Source organism: Plodia interpunctella, chromosome 4 (assembly GCF_027563975.2).
Source record: "Plodia interpunctella isolate USDA-ARS_2022_Savannah chromosome 4, ilPloInte3.2, whole genome shotgun sequence".
Lineage (NCBI taxonomy): Eukaryota > Metazoa > Arthropoda > Insecta > Lepidoptera > Pyralidae > Plodia > Plodia interpunctella.
Window position 1 is genome coordinate 7,925,008 of NC_071297.1, and position 23,212 is coordinate 7,948,219.

Here is a 23,212-nt window from a genome sequence, read left to right on the forward strand (position 1 = left end):
TTATAATATAAATACAATACAGTAACTTACAATGTATGTATTTTATTAATGGAATATATTTTTTTAAACGAAAGAAAATTAAACTTGCCTAAACATTTAAAAAGACTGTGAGATAAAAAGCGTGTAACCATTAGATGAAATATACGAAATAAATATTCCATTCACGAAACATTTACTCACCCACTGTTGAAAAGAAGGAATATGTAAAGAACTCGGCGAAAGTTATTATTAAAGAAATGATTTATGATAGTCGGTGAAGGAAGCCACACATCTCGCCATATTCGAAAGAAATTTAACTGAATTTGCGACATTTCCTTAGGCTGCGTTGCGCCGATAAGTTTGACGTTAACTTTAACCTGTGTAGAAAAGCGCAAAGTACGGCATTTTGTCAAAACATCGGCGGAGCGTTGGTTAAAATTAACGTCAAACTTGACTGGTGCAACTCACTCTTAGGGTGCATTACACCAGTCAACTTTGACGGTAACTTTAAAAAAAGCGACAAAAAAGTAAGCTATTTCATCTAAACGATGTCGATGTGGTGGCGTATAAATTAATGTTAACGTCAAAGTTGACTGGTGCAACCCACACTTAGTATAGATTCGATACGCACTTTCGGTTCCAATTTATACTTAGGAACCACCTTTTCCTTGTCTTTCCCAAATCACAATCCTTTAGCCCTTTCAAATTCACCGTCTAATATGCGCAGAGGTCGCTCAAAACAAGTTAACCCTTTATTGAGACTCTTGAATTTGGTCGTGTGTTCTTTATTACTTTTTTTTACTATGGGAAATTGTTCATCGTCTTTGAAGTTACGAGTAGTAAGGCGACAAAAGGATCTTTGACTTTCTTTGCAGTTCCTTCGCATTCAAACTCTTGAGACGCGCCGTTATTGTATAAATTGTTTCAATATTTTTCTATTTTTCATTGAAACGTCTTTAAAATATATAAGTAGAATAGAACACACATTAAAAATGCATTTGGTGAAATAAGTGATTGTTTTTGAATAATCTCTCTGTTTCATCTTATTGTGATCCGTGGCTGTGACGCCTTTATAATTATAAACCAGTATTTTGCTTTCAATATTATTTTTTTAAGGCATGGCAAATATGCAACGCCTATTGCGCCTTGTTAAAGTAAGAATTTGATTGCAAGTAAATAACCGTATTGCGATATAAGATCAAGTAGTTATTTGAACCTAAAATTAACTCTAGATGGTTTGAATAACGTAAAGCAAATAATACAGTTGTTACGACTGTTAATCATCATTTTATTACTTCGAGCGTATCTTGCACTAGCTGTTGCCCGCAGTTCAGTTCGCGGTTGCCTATGTACGACCTCGGGTTACGAATTGGACAGATTTTTAAATAGAAATTACCACATCAGTGATCAAAATCAGCCCAACGGTTTAGCATGGAAATCGTGACAGCACATTCTCCCGTTCTAAAAATTCAGCTGTTCCATATATTTCCATAGCCATTTTTATATTATCAAGCAGGCAGAACAGGCATGCGGCTCACCTGAAGGTAAGTGGTTACCACAGCCTAGCCACGCCTGCAACAACTTTTGTATAAACACAACAATGTAGTTTTATGAAGACCAAAAACATAAGGCAGGTTTAATCCCACAGTCTCGCATAACGACGTCGAACTTGCTTCAAACTTATATTATTTTGTCGCGCAACTCCAGCAATTTTGAGTGCTAAGATAACATAGGTAGACCAGCCATTTTGAATAATGCAAATAGTATGTACGGCTAGTGTCAAAGTTTGCTGAACCATGGCTGAACCCTTTATTTTTTTTTAATAAATAAATAAGTATATTAGGACAAATCATACAGATTGAGCTAGCCCCAAAGTAAGTTCGAGACTTGTGTTATGGGATACTAACTCAACGATACTATATTTTATAACAAATATATATATAGATAAACATCCAAGATCGGGATCAATCAGAAAAAGATCATTTTGACCGGGGATCGAACCCAGAACCTCTTGGTTAAAGGGCAAGAACTTTACCACTCCGCCACCGAGGTCGTCATTCATCACCCTTTCGTTCACACTGGAAATAATATACAGGTGCAGAAGACATATAAGAGTTATTTTTACAGAACAATGTGCAAAATATAATAATGAAAGGGATTAATCACGTTACTGTTAATAGGACATGATAAGAAAGAATGGAAATAGTATCAATTTGAACTGTATCTTAATCTTAAATATTGTTTATTGATTGTACCCGTTGTTACCTATTTCTAGTTATAAGTTAGTTAATTTCAAGTACTATGTCACGTATGAACTTCATTTAATTAATTACAATCCTGTTCACTTTAATCAAGGTTGTATTGAACTTTACTTCTGGAACAAAATATTTATCAATATCGCTGAAATCGGAATCATATAATATAGAAATAGCATTAGTATCACTTTTTCAATACCTACTAATCGGGAGCCATGTTACCAGTAAACACACACAAATAAGGAAAAAATAAATACTTATTTTCGAAAATCAATATAAAATTTGAATTCTTATGAATTCAAATTTTATGTATTAGTTACTCATACTTATGTATGAGTTACTCCAGTCAACTTTGACGTTAACTTTAACCTGCGCAGTTTAAAATTAACGTCAAAGTGTGTTCTTAAATTGAACTGTAGTAGTGCTACGTAGTATTTCAGTGTAAGTGACACAATTACTAATCTCGCTATCAGCTTTCGCGTTGTTAATGTAAATTTTAGTCTTCATACGACGCTTTTCACGTTTCAATGAACGTCATCTAGCTAGGTAGCGGTGCAATAGAAGTGTGCTATGTATATCGAGACTAAATTGAGAGACAACACCCTTTCTATAACATTGAAAAATTATATTTCTACTATCCACGTGCAATTATTAAGGGACTAATCGGAAGTTACTTCATGCGAGCACAAAAGTTTTAAGGTAAATTGAGACATATTTCATGTGTAAATTGATTTTCTTAACTCAACTTTAAATTGAATAGAAAATTCGTGGGTGGAAAATAGTTGGTCAACATTTTTGTATTTGGAATCTGCGTAGAAGCATGACTTTTGCACCACAAAAAGTCCCTGTATTGTCAACAACTTTACTCCTTTTTCACATTTCAATGAGACTATACACATACATACAATAAATTTTGATGAGATTTTACAAAATTGTGAATATTTCGAAAACGACTTAACCGATTTTGATATCCCACGAACTTAAAAATTCTATTGACAGATCCTGCATACCGTTTAAATTTCATAGTATATTTTTGTAGTACATTATATGCATGAAAAATCAACAGTAGGGCCAGCGCACGCACGTAAAGATTTTCGGTAGCGCTTTTTTTTTCAGATTATTTTATAAGTATTCATTGATATGGCTGAAAACTAATTTATTTCAAAACAATTATATGCCTATAGCAATCTCGGGTAATGTAACTTTCTAGTGGTGAAAGAATTTTTGGACTCAGTTTGGTAGCTTAGGAGATTACCCCCCTCAAAAATACAAACTCGCGAACACAATATTTTCTTACAAAATTGTGAATATTTCAAAAACGGCTTAACCGATTTTGTTGCCCCACAAACTAAAAAATTCCATTTGAATATCCTACATACCTTTTAAATTTCTTCAAAATCGGACCAACGGTTCAAGAGTTATCGCGTTACAAACAAACAAACATACATACAAAAAAAATATTTCTGCCCCAAATAGAATGTAAGAAAAAAATTTGTAAAATAAACTTCGAAATGGCGTTTGGCGAAAAATAAAACTAAATACCTATAGTGAACTAAAGGGACGTCGCCTTCCAGCGGGATTCGAACGCTAGACGCTCAAGTCACTCAGTCATTATCTCTTTGTAAATGAACTGGACTATTCATCTTTTGACAACACTGATGAAAATATCCGTCTATTATGTCTATGTGTATGTCATAATAGAAAATGGAATTTCTTTGTTATTTCGTTGTCACTACAAACACAAAATAGTCGAGCCATCAATTCTAAAGGCGCTTAGGCCATTTGTGCCAACTCCGCCATTTTCAAAAATTTCCAAAAAATGGCTCGACAATCGATTTTCATATGTTTTTCGAACCTGCTCCCAAAATTTCACGGGAATCGGTTGAGAAATGCGACCTCTAGAGAACACACAGACGTACGAAAGCACTTTTGGCCATGCTGAAACGGAGACCTCGCTCGCTTCATTTAATGTATAAATATTTAGTATTACACGAATATTATAACAAGCACTTTTTTACATGTTGCCTGGGGTCATAGCTTTCTGCATCTTATAGCTACGCCACTAAAAACTAGGCTCTTAAACGATCATAGTGTCAATTTCAAGGAAAATCGATAATTCTTAGTAATGTTTATAGATGACCGGTTACAATGGATTTTTACGCTAAATATGGTACAAGGCAAAAACGTCAATTTTCCAATTAAGATATATTAATTTGAATTTAATCTAGTAAAAATATAATATTAAATATGTGAAAAAATAGGTCACCTCATTTGAAATCAAAAGAAATGAATGGTTTAGAAATTAGGTATCTGCGACGTGTGATGAAGATATATCTTCATGGCTATGCTATACTGGCTTTTTCCAGGCGTGCAGTAAAATACCTTTTCCGTTAACCCTGTATCCGATTTTTCAAGAAAATAAAACTAAGGCTCAGTAGATAAAACGTGCAGAGGTGACAAACATAATTATAAACAAACGATCTCACATTTGCATTTATAACATTACCAGCTCTTGCACGCGGATTCGCCCGCGAGAATTTCCCACGGAAATAGTTATTGTTCCAGAATGAAATGTTCTCCAAACTACATGTATGCAAAATTTCAAGAAGATATGTTGAGCAGATAATGCTTGAAGAGATGACAAATAAATTTAATTTCGCATTGATAATACCTATTAGTTAGTATTTGGATTATTTAGGATTGGGATTAAATATTTAGTATTTACTTCGTTGTATTTCGTTGGCAATCTAAGATCTTCCATTATTAACCGGTAAATTATTTCTACTTTCAAATATATTTCTGCAGTCTATAATAGAATTTTACTACCCCAGGTGCAGATTCACGCCATTTCGAACTTAATTTGAACAAACTTCGATTGTACAAAACGCAATCAATTTTAATATGCGTCCGCCGCAATGGTTTCGACACACTGGCGGATTGTTTTTACAATATTTTTATTTGATTACAGTCAGTTTTATGTATAAAATTTCATTCAACGCCTTTGACGTTTTCTCTTCAGTCGTTAGCTTATTCGTTGCAGAATTAAAATAATAAATGTACCATGTCTTGAAATCATAGATGATTTGTCTAGCTTACCTACGAGTATATTCGAGCGTAAACCTATGTCTGATCAAGAAAATCATTGAAATGAATACAAACAATATTCTATAAAACCATCGATAGCCATAAGCTTATGCTGGTGTTAAAATTTGCAAGTTAGTAAAGTAGTGATGATAACGTAAGAAGAGGTTATTTATACTTTATAATAATAAAAATATTACTTTACAATTACTTGGCCAAACAACTTTTATATCTAACCTATAATATACACGGCTAAACGACCAAAACTGTTTTTAATTAATTTGTTAAATTAATATTTTAAGTTTTCTTCAATCAATTGGAAATACAAATTCGTCAGTGTGTCCACACAACAAACAGGATATTAGTAAGAGTAAAGTTTTAATGCGAGAAATGGCTTCATGTAAGCCGGGGTATTATTCCGATTGTTATATCCGCTGGAAACCAATGGGCATTGATGTTTATGGTGCCAATACAGGCGAGTCGCGCGCTGAACTCAAATTTACTATGTACACTCCTATCCAATGTTATCTTTTATCAAAGTCCAATCAGTGGCTTTGGTATTAGAATCTGTCATTTAATTTCTATTGTCTTTATATAAACTAATTTTAATGCTGATTAGTGAACAATCATGTTTATATATCACAAAGAAAGTCTGATATTTTGTGCCCGCCAACTTGGAATAATGCTAATAAATTAAATTAATAGCTTAAAGTCACATAAGACTGTACTGGTGCACTCTTAAATTTCATTGGCACTTAACAACTTATTTGATTAAAAGTAACGTGAGAACATTACGGATTACTATGTGTGTGGTAAGTATGAGTTACTACTATTGGTAGTTTGTGATTGTAGCAAGTAAAAAAAGGCACAATGCCGTAAATTACACAATAAAAAGTTTATATAGTCAATGACAATATAGCAAACTTTCAATACGTGGTTATTTATTATTCAATGTTTTTTTTTAAATTATCAATTACGTTTTCATTGTATTGTGAGAAATTACTTTGTTATACCTACAAGTATACTCGTATATTTACAGTGTGGATGTGACCGAAAGTCACTATATGAACCGAGTATGTAATTAATCCTATGATTAGAGGGATCAATGAATCAAAACAGATAACACGTCATTGCGTCCTCTCTCTTTTTTACACGACGCGTATTAGTTTTTATCTTTTCATGTTGTCTTTTTTATTTTAATTAGTTTTTAAGTTCGAAGTAAAATGGGTTAAATTGACTCACTTATCAAACACAAACATATATTCCTTTAAATCAAATTTGAAATTTCTAGAAGTTTACACGTCAAAACAAACAAAAGTACTAAAGTAGATTTGAACAAGATCCTTTTTGTTAATTTTCATAGTCAATATGTATAGTTTTATTGACTTGATTGTTTTTAGGTGTATATACCCCATACACACATGGTAGTGAGTGTTTTCGTAAAATTTATATCAGATACTATAAGGAGACTTGAAGAGATACAGTTACCCGCAAATCATCAAACTCTAAATTATTTATTTAGCGTTAATAGCACTGAATCTGCAGTGATTTTGGTGTAGATTGATGTAGTGTTGACTGTACATGTAGTGACAAAAGGCACCTGCTCTATTGGGTGACCTTATCGTTTGATTGATGGTGACAGCACGACCCTGTAGGGAGCGTTTTTTCACTAGAAGATCAGAATTTAGATAAACATAATTAATTACATAACGTGCCAGCGAAATAAATTACCAGTTTGTTACAAGCATATCGGAAATTGCAGTAGTGTAATTAGATTTTTTATTGATTACTTGAAAAAAACTGACTGAAGTCTATTTGGACTGAATTTATAGAATGGTTTGTTTTGATAAATGAAAGTCACTAATAGCCTCATAAAACAGCAACCTAATATTTCTTGATAATCTTAACTTAATTGATGGTGCGACCTGTTTTTATTATAATTACATAGAAATAGGGCACACAGCGGTTTTGTTGATGGGGTGTTATAAGTACGTACAAATTGGTTGAAAATAGTATTTTGAAAAAGTAAATTTTATTAGCAGTAATATTGCTAGTACATAGATTTCATATTTGAATACTCTTTCAGTATGTATAATAGATTTATTGCATGAAAATTGTGAAATTTTCAGTGTGCCGTTCATTCGTACTATTTACCTTACCAAACTGTACAGAACCGAAATAGTAAACACAATGAATCAATTATTTATTTGAGTACGGAATGTTAATAATGGTTTATTAAATGTTTACAGAAAATGTCCTCGTAATTAATACACCTGCATTTGTGTGAATTATAAATATAATAATCATGTCGGTAAAACAAAATATACCTACAAATTTGTAAACTAAAATCATAAATGAATCACTGAAGTGAAGAAATCACATACTTTTAAATATTCTGAACTTTTCAGTATTTTTTCTATTCCATCATTGCTGTTTTATCAGCAACTAGAATATTATCACCTATTCAATATACCTATGCAATTAGACTGTAAGATCTCGAGAAAATAAGTAAATAATCTATTGGCATAGTATGATAAACACGTAGGCAGAAAAAGTATAGGCTTCGTCATATCTTTTGCTTCATTCGTACACGAGAAGAAACGGGATAGAGACGATTATATTTTGACCCAAATCGTATGCGTATCATGTTTACTACATAAACGTGGAAAGTTGAGAGAAGGTGTTATCTCTTTTAGCTACCCTAGTTCGTTGTCTGTAGTTGTCCAGTTATTCTGTTTGATGAAATTTAAATGTCACTGGATGTTTAAATAAAAATTGACACGTAATAATTCGGTTTTTTTGAGAGAATATAATTTTCTTATATTTTATGTGTCTTGTTTGTTACAGACTGGCTGTTTTGTTGAGAAAGATACGTTCATTTTAAAACCGTGTAACTCGATGGAAACAATGAAATTTGCAAGCGAGCTGGAATAAACGAACTTAATGAATGACATTATGAATGTGCGCGTATGAAGTTCTCTGAAACTTGACGAGTTCTCATTTAATTATAAAGAGTTGTTTGAAATATATATTTAAAGTTATATGTATGTTTCTAAATTTTTGGCAAATAATGGCATTATAAAGGGACGCCTATTCATGCCCGTCATTGGTTAGAACACTCAACTACAGAATTGACTGGTTGTGACGTGGGTATTTTTGAATAGAATAAAATAAACTTTTAAATGAAGACGCAAATGTTACCTTATATTTATCTTCCCTATAAAATTCTAAAACCACAATAACTCTGGGCAAATATAGTTGCTATTCAAGGCATAATCGTAGGCGATTTAGTCAGTTGGTGAACTGCATGTCAAGGTACCCTACATGGACCTTTATGCCACAGTCATAACGACTATTTTACGACGAGTTTGCGTGCATCGATGTACTGTGCACTATACGTAGTGCAACATTCGAAAAGTGTAATTGTCTGCGCGTCACGACTGCATTCCCTGTACTGCCGTGGGATAAAGTTCAAAGGGTACATCTGCTATCAGACCTTTGTATCTTTGTTGGTGGTACAAGATACAAGCTGACTTGGGTTATACGAACGGGAGTAAACTACATAAACGTGTTTGCTCGAGCATGTTCCACCAATACAGTCTATATAGTATTATTACATTTTAAATAAGTTATTCCAGTCCTTTTCTATCCAGTGATGAACATAAGACATTGTTTTGTATGTCAAACAATATAATTAAATAATTATGTTCGTTAAATTTTTAATACATCTATGGACATAATTAAATTCATAGATAGACAGATCGACAAAGTATTAAAAATTTAATACATCTATAATTATGTCCTATGACAATCCAGCTTTTAAAAAATTACAAGGACAAAATTTTTCAAGTCTCATTCAACTTTACTTTCCCCGAATATCCTACTTTTGTTATAAATAATATTAATAAGGACATAAAAAAATACTTCATAAGAAGCAAGGTAAGAAAATTTGCCGTTTTAAATGTCCGCTTACGTTCGTGTCTTGAATTTCTTCACCTGAAGAGCCAGGACTTGCAACAAAGGAGAGAAGGTTGAACTTCGGCGCGTGATATTTTCCGAAGTTCTGATAACCGCGGGAATACTCAGATAATTCCGACTTACCTAACTGGGAAATTTTGTTCCCAATAGGGATGTTGCAAAGCTCCGTTACACTAACCGAAACCACAGGCTACTATCGGATATCCAAGAAAATATGTTATCTACATATTTTCTTGGATATCTTTTCTAATTCTAGGTAATTGTCATTCAACATGGCAATGCTGTCGGCTCTCTGGTCACCTTACTTCAAGGGACCTCAAAGGAATTGCAAGGACTGGCATTTTTACTGATATTTGTATAATTTTTTTTTTAATTAGTTATTTTAAGTCCGTTATAATTTTAATAGGTAGTTAACTGTTTACTGTATCCGATGAAATTGTTAGGAAAAATTTTGGTTAGGAGTGGGAGTCATAAAGAAAAGCTTTTATTTTTGCCTAGCCAAACCAACGCATTATACCTTCATGTGATTTTTAAAGTCATTGCCAGCTTGTCGTTTTTAAAAAACTAACTAAAAACAATTTCCTACACGAGAAAAAACAATTTCCTATATTGTTTACAATTTTTAATTGCATTAATTTCTTTTATAAAAATAAAGTTGTATTGTCTTGCATTCGTTCTTAATAATACAATTTTAACTAATTGTCATATACATACTTGTATTTGAGAGCTATTTTCATTAGGTATCTTCTTTGTATCCACATCCAGATCCGAAATTTCATATCCATAACATCCCTATTCACCCGCTCTATTAATACATTTAGTTCGTAGGAGCACCGTTAATAGATGTTTCAAGTTTGACAATCAATGTCTACCTAGCGAAGACGTTCCATAATTGTTTTGTTTTCGTTGAATATTGAATAAATAATAAACTTGTCTCTATTACATGTTCGCTTGAATAATAATAAAAAGGATTTAAAAATGACTTACCTATATTGAATTTTGCCAAAATGTTGATTCATATTAACATGGCATTCGCGTATATACAGTGAAGAGTATATATATAAGAGTATATACCTGATCCGCGTGTGTTGTTAACCTAGTTGTGTTACTTTTATCTGCACCCAACTGTACAAAATACCACTAAATTATATGTAAGTACTGTTCTATTGGCACGGCACAAATCACGGATAACTTAATAGTTACTAACAATCTAATGTTTGCCAAAATGAATATATGCCAAAGTTGGTGTATTTGAATCGATTACGTGTCTCGAATGCCTCATATTAGGGGCTATAATTCATCACAACTCGGTACCAACTACTTCTCTGTTATCAAACTTCCTTGAAGACAATCCAAAGTGAGTTTAACGTCGACTTTTGCATACAAACTTTGTCCAAGGATTGTTCGCGTGATGTCAAACTGATTCAAACAATTGGACCAATTAATCGGCTCCCAGTTTGTTTGCGGTTGAAATATTATGGTGAGACTTTAGGTTGTAGGCTAGGGAAACGGTTCAGTTTGCAAACTTGGATTAATCCATATATTTAGCTAAGAATATCAGCAGATTCATATTGATTCTTATTATGTCGCTGGATTTTTACGGACACTAAATCGTAAAATTTTAGTTAGAAATCTTGGTAACACAGATCAGTTCCAATAAACGTTAAAGTATTCACTTTCCAGTGCCTATATGAGAAACCTGTGTAAATAAAGATCTGAAGAGTAGTAGAAGAGTCTGGAGAGTAGTGTCCACGAGATCAAAGTAAATATTTATTTGGTTTACAGTTTTACTAATTCCTAAAAGTTTTTGATCTGTCTAAGACTTTCTTTAATTATTAATCTAAACCTAAAAGAATAAAAGATTTATTTACCAAGAAATCGAATTACAGAAAAGCATGGATTACTTAATCCTATACCAGTTTTGAAGCTAAGGTCTTGAACAACTGCTAGTTTCTGAGGTTTACGGTCGTGTTCGCAATAACTTTGTCGCAAGTCACTATCTTTTGAAATTGCCGTCATTTTACTGTTAGATTTCTGTGCTAATCTCGTTTTACCTGTTTTCTGACATTCTACAATGAATGATTGGTCAAATTGTAGCATTTTGGGTGAAATATTTTTGTTCTTTCAGCATAATGGTATAACTTTCTGATTGGGACAATAATTACAAAATACCAAAAAAAATGTTAATGGTAATGGGAGTTAAAATTAAGAACAGAAAATAGAAATGAAAATCACTCTACAGATAAGAACGAACCTTAATAAATAAATTCAATGAAATAATTAGTAAGTAAAATAACATAATTTTAATTATGATCAATAATTATCTACAACAAGATTCTCGTATCTTAACCAATTTGTACTAAGCTACTCAGTTTGTTTAGGACATTACAACTTCATGTCAACCGAATCCTAATTATTCGATAAGAAAATTAATTAGAGTCTAAAATGACAGCTCTGGTTGAGTAAGTCACTAAGCCTTGTTCGGGCTTTCGGTCGGAGTTAAGTAGATAAGCTTTGATAGACACATTAAACATTAAGTCGTCTGTCACGCCATTGTCTAAGTGGTCATCGGTTGAAGCCCTTGGTCAACTTGTTTCGTCATTCAACAATGACGAACAAGTACAGAACAGTATTGGTCAACGACCAATACTGTTCTTGTATTAAAATGTACTAGGTATATATATATACCTAGGTATATATATATATATTTTGATGATCTCCGTAGCGTAATGTTAAAGATAACAAATTTATTTGTCTGTTATTTTAGTTCGTTTTAGCGTCAGTAGCAGTTGGCAATTTTGACGTGTAGGTGTAACACACCCTTACACGGTTATCGGGTTACAACTGTCTATATAAGTCGTTGAAACGTGAGCTATTAGTTAATATTTTTTGGGAAAGAGACACAATATCTGTATCAGTTAATTTACGTGTTATTCTTGGCTGCATTGAGGCCTCAAATATTAGAATAGAGTTACACAACAGTGCAGAATCTCACCTCGAAATAATTATGCGCGAAATCGAGTCATCTTCAATTTCACCCGCGCGGTTACGCAAGGCGTGGGAACCGGCTGCGGAAAGGGCGAATCAGGGCCAAGTTCACAGTGAATAAATGAATTACGTCATCCTTTGTTCTAAACTTATATTAGGTAAGTATATTTACTAGATATATCTGCACTTCTACTTCTTTATTAAAATTAATTTATTCGGCGTCCATTGTTTATTTTTAAATTTGATCCGACTTTTATATCATTCAAAATCATTAAACATCAAAATAAAGCATTTCTTTAGAAGTCGGTGTCAACTACTAGAGAAAGGGGTTATTTTTTTTTGGTAAGTTAGTTAAGTATTAGTTATTTTATATCCATAAAGATTTAAAATATCATGTTTTACGTTTTTTTGCGCAGGTTAAAGTTAACTGTCAAATTTGACTGGTGCAGCATCGTCAATTTCTAGGTATTTCATCGATGGAGATTTGAACGTGGGATTTTTCCGCCCTTCAGTAAAATATAAACCAGCGTAGTTAATAAATATTAATTCCATAAAATTATGTTATCAATTTTGAGATAAAGCGACAAAGAAAAATACCTAACTTAAACCCAGTGTTATTAAATCGCGTTTGAGCGATTATGGTCTATGCTTCGAAAATTAAACACCGAACAAAAACAAAACTGGAAAATTACGGGAACTAGATTAATATTAACGAAAATATTTGGCTATACATTGTTGTAATAAGCTGTCAAGTAAACAAAGCGTTTAACAGCAATTTTGAAGTATGAGGATTTTAGCTCTGTTTATTATTTCTGTTGATGATAAAGTAATCAGAATCGATATTTATACAAACAATGATACTGTAATAAAATAAAATTAGTATAAGATTAACAATAAATCTTACGTATCAAAATTCAAGGTCTTCGATAAAAAAATATAATATGTACAATGCAAATGAATTTAATGACAGTTCTCAGTGTAATATTTCGAAAAGCTTATTCAAATGTAACTTCGTTCATTTATCTGTGCGTTTTCTCAGCTGATTTCTCAACCGCAAAGCGTTGAAGCCCAGGGTCCGCTTACTACTTCGCCATCCTACTTCTCTTGTTGTAAAAGCGACGCTCTACAAACGCAAGTAATCTTATTCCCATATAACCACATATCGTAAGATACATTCTAGTGTACTATCGTCACCTCTACCATATTTCATTATTTTTATATCAAGTATTTTATTTTTATTCAATGCAATAAAGTTGAAAATTACATTATACCAAGTATTAGCGACCAATACATGTAGCTTCTTCTAGGTATACTCTAGATAATCTTGTGACACTTTTTTTAAAAATTCCTTTTGCTTTTGTTTGGCTTAGAACACCAATCAATTTTTAAATAATTTTATCATTTATACAATACAATATTTATAAGGCTAGAAATGTTATTAAAACAGTTTCATATCTAACAACTCAAGTTGCAAATTTCTTTAAATTACAACCAGAAACGGCCGTATACGGCACACTTCTACGATAAATTAAAACTTTAAAAACTGCTACTAAATATTAGCAAGTGTCAGTTTCTTGTCAAGATTTTTAATTTTATTACCACTCCAAACGAAATACACTATAATTTATTTATGACTAACACCGGACTACTGGAATATAAAAATGTCAGTGCAAAATGTTTTGGCCTAATGTTGACATGAAATGAATTATTTATTCGGTCTTGTTCTGTTTGGAGTCCTTATCAAGTGCGTGTATCATATATATTCTCATAACTACTATTGTGGCCTAAAAATGTTTTGTATGGTCAAATCCATTGCGTTAGTTGTATTGCGTTAAACTTGTGGCTGTTGGAACTGATATATAATCTTGCTTAGAATCGAGCGAGCTGTCAATTTCAAGTTTTTTTTACACAAATCCATGATAAGTCTCATATAGTTCACATAATTTAGAATAAAAAATTCTAAAAAACGAATTAAGTCTTATCATCGTACAAGACCTCTGAGAAATGTTAATTCGCATTTTTTTGTTTTATTAGCTATCAGTACCTTTTTAAAATGTTGTGGAGGTAGTTGAGGCGCCGCCGCCGGAGAGTTAATTAGGCTAATTTATATCACGGGCGGAGCCGCGGACAAGAGCAGGTAATTATATATATCGATAAAAAGTTACGCTTATAAATTACAGTAAATTTTTAACACTAAATTCCTTGATAAATAATTCAAATTCAGAACAAACTATATAAGCAGCGTTATTATGATGATATAGAAAACAAAACTATGCATAAAATAATGTTTTGTTTCTTATCCGTGTTGGGTGTAGTGGTTGATGGTATATTTTTTTAGTAAAATTTTAATTTATTATAATGTTAAATTGAGGATTATCTAGCGGTATTTTTCACAATTTTCCTTATTTCCAGGTTTTACTCACAAGGAATACAATCAATACTTAATTTCACGTCAGCTAAATGGATTTAAGTCTCTTGAAATCGTTGGCGGTGACGAGGTGGATATTAAACAGCATCCGTATCAAGTGTCATTGTATTATTCCAATGAGTTCTCCTGTGGAGGATCAATTGTCAGCGAAAGTTATGTATTGACGGCCGGACATTGTGTGCTCCCTTACCCAACATACAAGCAAGTATTTTATTAATCCTCGACGACAGACTGAGACTTTAAGTTTAACATGACTAAGTATCTGTATGTCCGTCCGTGGCATCATAGCAGTCAAACGGTTGAACCGAATTTAATCTAGATTTATTTATAAAAGAGAATTTAATAGAGAGTATTCTTGACTATGTTTGAAAAATAGGCGTTCAGCCGTTTGGAATGGAGATTAAGCTAGCAACATCGGAAGGGGTTTCTTATATTTTTAATTTAGTTTATTTTAACCCTTGAGCGTTAAATATTGTTTTTATTTCTTTTCTTGTTATATTAAATGAATATCTTTTTTTAGGTTTAATTTTAACCCAAAAGACTATCATATAAGAGTTGGAAGTTCATACATGGACGGTCGTGGAGGAAAAAAATATAATATTAATGCAATAACCGTCCATCCAGAGTACTGCAAATTGTGCGATTTCGATTATGACATAGCCGTTATGAAATTATCAACAAAAATTGCACTCAACGGAATCACAGTAAAAACAGTTCAGTTGCCGGAATCGGGGAAGTTCTTAAAATCGGGAGAAAATATTGTGGTGACCGGATGGGGGGATACGACAGTATGTAACCTAAACATGTTTTATTGTGTCATTATTATCATGAGACCAAAAGGTATCAGACCATATTCTAAAGCTTCAGTCCTTCTTCGGAAATCCCGGTGCAGTGAAAGGGATAGGGGGGAGTACAAAGAGTCAAAGGTTCGACGTGCGACTACAAGAGCGTAATATCATGCAGTGGGATTCACGATAATAATTATCTTAATATATTTAAGATGTTATTAAATATTGATTTATATTATGTTTTATAATTACAACACAAAAATATTTGCAATAATTGAATTGAGAGTACGATAAAGATCGACAAAGAACCCGATGTATTAGATATCATCATCAATAACGCTCTCAGGCGGTTTCAAAGTTACAGTTGCCTAAACCGGTAGGAATCCTAAATAACATAAAAATCTAAAAGAATTATATCTATCATTGCGATAGATATAATTCTTTTAGATTTTTATGGTTACATGACTGTACATCAAAATAAGTTTTAAAATTCTACGAAATGTTAAGTCTACGGATAGATTTTCAAGTACTAAATTGTATGCTTTAGTTTATGAAACTATTTATTATACCTTTCAGATAAAATTGGATGATTGTTCAGATGTTTTAAGAGCTGTGACTGTACCTGTGCAATCTCTAGAACATTGCGTCAAACAATTAACTATGTTCACCATAACAGATCGGATGCTGTGCGCCGGCTTCGATGAAGGTGGCAAGGATGCCTGTCAGGTAAAATTCGAGCACATCATAAAACCGAATCACCACAGGCGACTTAAATAAAAGTTGACACCGGTGTTATTACTTTTGTTTATAGCTCAAACAATGGATGAGTAAGAAAGAACAAGCTACTTTTGAAATATCGTATGGCAGCTTGCCAAAGTCAGACTTGCCAAATTGTTTTTTCCATTCACCTAACGATTTGCGCTAATTGTCTTGACAACCTCCGTAGCGTAGTGGTCACCATCATCACGTCCATACGCTATCTGGATCCTGTTCGATTCCCAATGCGGACCTGTGATCATAAATAATAATAATAATAATAATAATAATAAAAATGTTTATTTTCTCTTCACAAAAGTTAGTTACAATGAAGTGCTTATTGCTAAAGATATAACACTATATAACACTATACTTGTAAACGTTGTGAAGAGACTAGTTCCTGAAATAGGACTCCTAAGAGTCCTGTGCTACAGGTAACTAGGCCCCTCCCTTGGAATACTTATTTTGTGTTTCCATAGATAGCGTAGGCAACAGTTTAGGTAAGGATATTCTTATTCTATACAAAATTGTTTAGTTTATAGCAATTAACTTAACTAACCTAGCTTATTAGTCTAAAATTAGGCTGGAGATTTGTAAAGTTTGTGTGGGTGTGTGTGTGTATGTGTGGTATGTGTGCGTGTGTTTTTGTGAATGTGTGTAAGTTGTGTATGAGCGTGTGGTGGGTAAACAAGTCTGAAGATGGGGGTGATTGAGAGATGTTAAAATGGTGATTGGGATTAGATGATAGATTCAAGTATTTCTTCCGTGGCCGTGTAATCTAATGTTTTTAAATATTTTGTGATAGTTTTTTTACAACTATATTTGGGAAGGGGGTAAAAGTTTAGATGCTTATTTAGCTTATTGTACAGGTATGGTCCGAGGTAGAAGAAAAAGCAAGTAGCGGTAGCTGTGTTGTGTGGAGGAATTAGACAAACCGTTCTTTTCCGTCGCCTATCTTTAAACTTGTCTGGGTCATACGGTGTAAGAGAGTGCTGGGTTAGAGTAGCATGTAATATAAATGTTTGTTTTACTGTAAGAACATTCCAGATCTTATATAGCTCATCAGTAGGGTGGCGAAATGGGAGTCCGGCAGCTACCTTTAGGATGGATCTTTGGGCTTTTTCCACTTCGAGGAGGTTTGTTTTGGCAATCCCACCCCAAGTGGTGATACAATAATTTATTAGGGACTGGCAAAGGGCATTGTAAACCATGAGGACGACTTTACGATCTGATATGTATCTGATTGTTTTGAAAATGTATATCAACTTTCGTAGTCTTGTAGTAAGAGACTCAACATGGGGTTTAAAGGAGAGGGTTTGGTCTATAATTACACCCAGGTATTTTAGGTTCTCAACTCTTTCGATTTGGGGACAAACACAATTATGTTTAGTAGGGTTACAGACATGGGCGGTTAGGGTTAAAGTAGATGATGGTTGAAAGTTTGTTTTTAGAGAAAAAGTTATCAATTTAGTTTTGGTAGTGTTGAGGGTTAGTCCGTTGCTACTAAGCCAGTTATTTGCTAATTGCAGTCCTTTTTGGGCATTAAGGAAAGTGTCCTCCCAGTTGTCACCTTTAAAGAATAGTGCAGTGTCGTCTGCGAAAGTGAAAATTCTACCACCTTCCAGTCGGATACGGCATAAACTGTCAATATAAACTAAGAAGAGAGAAGGAGAGACAGAGCTGCCCTGCGGGAGACCACATGACAGCTCAGTCTCTTCACTGGTCCAGTTTCCTATCCTAGTACACTGTTTCCTATTACTTAAAAAGTCTCGGAACAGTGAAAGGGCTAATCCTCGGACTCCTATTCTCTCCAGTTTGTCCAATAGACGAGGAATATGGACTGTATCGAAATATTTGTGTTTATGTCCACCTCAGTTGATAGACCCTGGATACAAGCTTACTGCTCAGTGTGCTATTAAGTGTTGTCCATTTATTTTTAATTCTCTTCACTAGCACTCCCCAAAAAACCCACATACCAAATTTTAGCTTCACGTTCTACGTTCTTACGTACTTCTACGTTCAGTAATTTCAGCTGTGCATTGTATGTCAGTCGGTTACGATCATAAATATACGTAGGCTTATTAGACTTGAGCTCTATATAATTTTTTAAATTGCAGGGTGATTCTGGTGGGCCAGCTGTAGCAGAGTCAAGTTCGGTACAATACGGGATTGTGTCATTCGGATTGGGTTGTGCGAGACCAAACAAACCTGGGGTTTATACTAACATTGCTGCTCCGCCTATAAGAGACTGGATTAAAAACCTTACTGGAATATAATTAAACTAATTTATATAATCAGTGTTTTTATGTTGATCATTATTGAGCGAAAATTTGTCAGTCCTGTAACAGCTATTGATTTGGACCGAGGTTCCTGTCTGCTTCGGCAGTTTTTTGTCTGTGACATGGCAGAACTCCAGGAAATGCTTGCACTGGTCCGGCCATGTCTTGCGTAGATCGATAAATTACATGGGGAACAAATGCCGCTCCCGCCTGGCTCTGACTGAAGGGGCGAACCCAAAAAAGGCTTGATGTCGTCAAAGATGATATGGGAGCCAATGGTCTGATAACGGATCTAAGTTCCCAACGAGGTGGAGACGAAAAAGTAGAAAAGCGGACCCTGGGCTCCGATGCTCAACGGTTGAGGAAGGAACCGGGAAAATGCTCAGATGAGAGAGAGAAAGGGATACCTAACACAAAATTATATTATACATAATCTCCTGTGATTTTATTTTAGTTTTCACCATTGATTGATAGATATTGATAAAAATGTCATGGTGGCGCTAGTTAGCAAGGAAAGTCCTCATATACCCAGGTCGGGTGTTGGATGTCATAAAGTCTGTGTCAGTAAAATAAAAAAGACTCTTGATCTCTATTCTTTGACTATTTGCTAGGAATCTTGATAAGAACAATATTTTTATCAATAAGAATTTTAATATGCATAGGTATTTGTTATTTAACGATAATTTCGTTGCGGTCATTAAAATACTTATAATTTTTATTTTTATGACATACCTACATACTTACACGTACTGAAGTATTGTAATTTACGTAATTGTAATTCATTGGAAACTTATGGAAATTATATACCTAGTTTGCTATAAGTAGATAGAATTTGATATTATGTCTGATTTGAGTTCCCAAGCTATAAAGTTGATCAAATTCTAGCCTAAAGATCCTTTAGATCCCTTCCCATAGTTATGAACATTGGAATATGACTTATTTTTGCGTGGTTTTGTATATCTTTATTTTCTCGGATCTTCGCGTTTCCTGGTTGTATTCAGAGCCGCAATGCCGTGAAGCCTGTTGACAGTGTTAAAAATAAGATTCAGCTAAGATTTCATAAGCGGCCGCCTGTCTGACATCAACCATCCTTGTGTATACTATTGTTATCTATTGGCTGCCTAAGCTATGTATCTGTTAGAAATTCACTGGAGGATTTGAAGTGGTTTTGGAAGTGGTGTTTGAATTTACTTCCACGGGAGCGAGGCTCCGGGGTGCAGTTAGTTATATAATAAAAAAGTACATGTACCATACAAGCACATACACTTTTATATCTGGGATTGTATTCACCGAGCAACCTACTCAGCGTACGTGAACGTGTAATAACCTGGTACATTATTTGTACCTATTTAAGAAAAGCAGTTGAATATTAGTTCCTTTAACACAATCACTTCAACAGTAAAGCTATAAAATATCTAAAACCTGAGCTAATCAGCGATAGTCTGAAATTCGCAGCAATCAATGTGAGCCTGAGATTACGTTTGTTTAGATAACCTAGCAAAGTTGCAGAGATGTTCTATCTAGTTCCCAACAAAGTTTACGTTAAATCTCATTGTTACTGCTATGTAGATATTAGTTTGCAAGTTTTAATGTGAGGCGTGAGAATAATATTGAAGATCTAGTTGGTAGCATGGCAGTACAAAACCTTCCGGTTTTACTATGTTTAGTTATCAAAGTTAGGGAGAGTTGCTTCGCCAACTTTGACATTGACTTTTACCTTAGACAAAATGGCGTATTTTACGTTGCAGAATGCACAGAAAGTTGACGTGATCGTTGACAAAGCAACCTACTCTGTAAAATGTTGTGTGATGTTTATCTGTGTTGGTACCAAATAAAGTCGTGGCCATTCGGATGAGGAATTACCTTGTGCACTGCCCATCTTGTCCAGACTCGTGCACGCTAGAGATTTGATGCAGAACACACAGAATACGTACGTCGTGGCTAGTTGTCAAACCTAATAATAGTTTATAATAGTCTAGAAAAAGATGAAAAGAAGTCAAAGTAAAACAAACAGCATTTAAATTCTAACTTTATACTGAAAGGAATCAAGAAATTTAAAAATAGTAATGATTTTCAGCAAAACCTGGTTACTTCTTGATCTATCCTCGTAGGGGAGGAATGTAAGCAAACGATGATGGGTAACCTTCTAAATCACGAGCTTATATACTGCCATGTGATACAATTCCATATTGCACAAGCGTGTCTTCAACTACCGCTGGGCCGCCCGAGTCTCCCTGTGAAGTAACAAAATTCTTTAATTTCAATTCACAGTGTAAAACTAAATTACCCGCGTATGTTCCAATGTTTAACCTCAAAAATAATAATAATGAAACGGGTATTGTCGACCAGTTTAGCTAAGTCGATAAGCTTATACATTATATGATGGATCCCTAAATAAGAAAAAGGAATAAGATTGGTGATTTGTCTCTACAGTGGTACAGGTATGCAATGCCTTATAAACTGAATCGAATCTACTCCGTAACATAATTTAGCACAAAACAACATGTCCTAACTTACTTTTGATTTTATAATACCAGTTGGGAAACTGTTAAGGCTGCCAAAGGCTATTAAGGACATGACTTTTCTAGTTGGTTTTGTGAACCCCGTTAGAAATAAAAACATGTTCTCTCTGACGTGTCAATCTGCTTCTCTTTAATCTTTCTCTAAAAAAGAAGCAGAGATTTGGAAATGAATCTTTATTCTGTGACTATAGGTATTGCGAACTACCTCCTCTTACCTCTGTTATGCCCCATCCGGTAACTATAATAATTATCCCCTGTGTTCAAGTGACTATCTGGATCTGCCAAACGCACAGCTTTGATTGTTACTCCATTTAGTTTTATCTTTGACAATTTCACCACTGCTATATCGTTATCACTTGTTTCAATACAAAAATTTGGATGAATGGTGACTTTTTCGATGATACAGTCTTCCACCATGATTCGAAAAGGAACTGCCAACTTGAAGGCGAAACTTATGAATACTGAAAAAAATAGAACCAAAACATATGTGTTATTTGTTATAACATTTTAAAAAATCTAGTGTCTTTATTTGTCATTTTCCTTCATATATATTAATGAAACACAATTTTATTTAAAAATCAAATTGGTTATTAACTTGTTCTGAAAATTATTGATTTGACGACTTCGGTGGCGCAGTGGTAAAGTGCTTGCCACTGAATCGAGAGGTCCCGGGTTCGATCCCCGGTCGGGTCACGATGGAAAATGATCTTTTTCTGATCGGCCCAGGTCTTGGATGTTTATCTATACATGTATATGTTATAAAATATAGTATCGTTGAGTTAGTATCGCATAACACATGTCTATAACTTACTTTGGGGCTAGCTCAATCTGTGTAATTTGTCCTATATATTTATATTTATTTATTTATTATCAAAGTCCTATCCAACCTATATTATAAAAGGGACGTTGAAATATTCTTATAATACGTTTTGATTGTTAAAATTTTGTTGATAGGCCTCGCAGATAAGAAATCAAGCTAACGGAGCTTAGAATACAACACAAAGAATTAGAATTAAGACTTAGAATACTACATAGAAACTAGTTGTATAATATTAGGAATTGGGAGTTCTTATTTTATTGTACTTACTCTTCATCATGCCTCACACAATGAGCAGCAGTAAGCACGTAGTCTTCATTAAGAATAGACCCTCCACAAAAGTGATTGTAATACGTTTCATTGATCTGACATAAAACGCTCACTTGATAAGGATACTCTCTTATGTCGAACTCGTTACCTCCTATAATTTCATAATTTCTTTCTGATTCTATTTCATCAGTATACTTTTCAATCAGTTTACTTACAGCTTCTGAAAAAGAAAAAAAATAAGAATAAAAATGTTACCGTTAGTGTAGACATATTATGAGCGATAATAAGACAGGTTCTCAAAAGACCAAACGCTGAAAGTGCCACTTTCCAACTTGTGGGTGCTAAATAGATCTAAATGTAAAATATAAACCCCATGATAACCCGTACCAAGCAGAATTCTCTGGTGCAGGTGAAATGAAATATGGAATGAAAAAGGAAATTAAGAAAAATAAGGTATATTTTACGAATTATAAAAAAAAAATGAAATAAAATGTTTACCATCAACAACTAAAGTCAATAAAAAAAAACGAAATAAAAATTCGTTACAAACATCATGATAGAACAATGAACACACAGACTTATCATTTTTTTTAATCATTACATACAATATTATATACACACACTTACACTTATCGGAACTGGCATTCAATATTTTCTTCGGAATGTTTCCACTTATTTTTTTTTACTTTACCTACCTAAGTTTAATAAAGTATATGACAAAAATCATAGTCTTAGCTATAATATAAAATTATTGGATATGTTTGAAAAAGTCAATTTCCGTAGTTTATGAACTAGTTGATTAATTAGACTTGAATTGTAATATACTATGCTACCAGCGTATGCGCGGAGGCGGTGAGCAAATACTATGTGCGACGATAAACTCATAAGAGGCCGCCAGAGCTCCGAAATAATAGAGTCGTATTTATTTATTAAAATAAATTGAGGCAATGTGATAAAAACATACGGGCACTGAGAATAATGTCCAAATTACTTGGTCCATAACATTTACACTATACAACAAGTACGTACGTATTTGCGATATAATATGCTATTCGGATATTTGCGATAGTT

At 33.6% G+C, this 23,212-nt stretch overlaps 1 protein-coding gene and 1 long non-coding RNA gene across 7 annotated transcripts in view; one reads left to right on the forward strand and one right to left on the reverse strand.

Annotated features, from left to right (window-relative positions):
• The first annotated feature begins 14,521 nt into the window (after positions 1-14,521).
• Positions 14,522-18,547, forward strand: LOC128669338 (trypsin-7-like). Its single transcript, XM_053744097.1, has 5 exons — positions 14,522-14,605; positions 14,694-14,910; positions 15,230-15,497; positions 16,074-16,223; positions 18,371-18,547. Exons 1-5 carry the CDS (start codon positions 14,554-14,556, stop codon positions 18,527-18,529), a joined length of 846 nt encoding a protein of 281 aa, XP_053600072.1. The 5' UTR covers positions 14,522-14,553; the 3' UTR covers positions 18,530-18,547.
• A 2,018-nt stretch (positions 18,548-20,565) lies between these two features.
• Positions 20,566-23,212, reverse strand: part of LOC135309699 (uncharacterized) — a 107,426-nt gene continuing 104,779 nt past the window's right edge. The window contains exons 1-4 of one of the 6 annotated variants that reach the window (XR_010369871.1): positions 23,106-23,200; positions 22,142-22,361; positions 21,260-21,515; positions 20,566-20,766 (exon numbers count right to left, since the gene is read on the reverse strand). This is a non-coding gene — a long non-coding RNA (uncharacterized LOC135309699). The other 5 variants (XR_010369870.1, XR_010369866.1, XR_010369868.1 and 2 more) reach the window with 5 other exon arrangements.

Bases quoted from the DNA above. Each gene is read 5' to 3' on its own strand.
- LOC128669338 (XM_053744097.1), top strand. From the start codon at position 14,554: ATGCATAAAATAATGTTTTGTTTCTTATCCGTGTTGGGTGTAGTGGTT. The intron at 14,606-14,693 runs GTATATTTTTTT...CCTTATTTCCAG, and splicing joins GTTGGGTGTAGTGGTTGATG to GTTTTACTCACAAGGAATAC. The intron at 14,911-15,229 runs GCAAGTATTTTA...ATCTTTTTTTAG, and splicing joins CTCCCTTACCCAACATACAA to GTTTAATTTTAACCCAAAAG.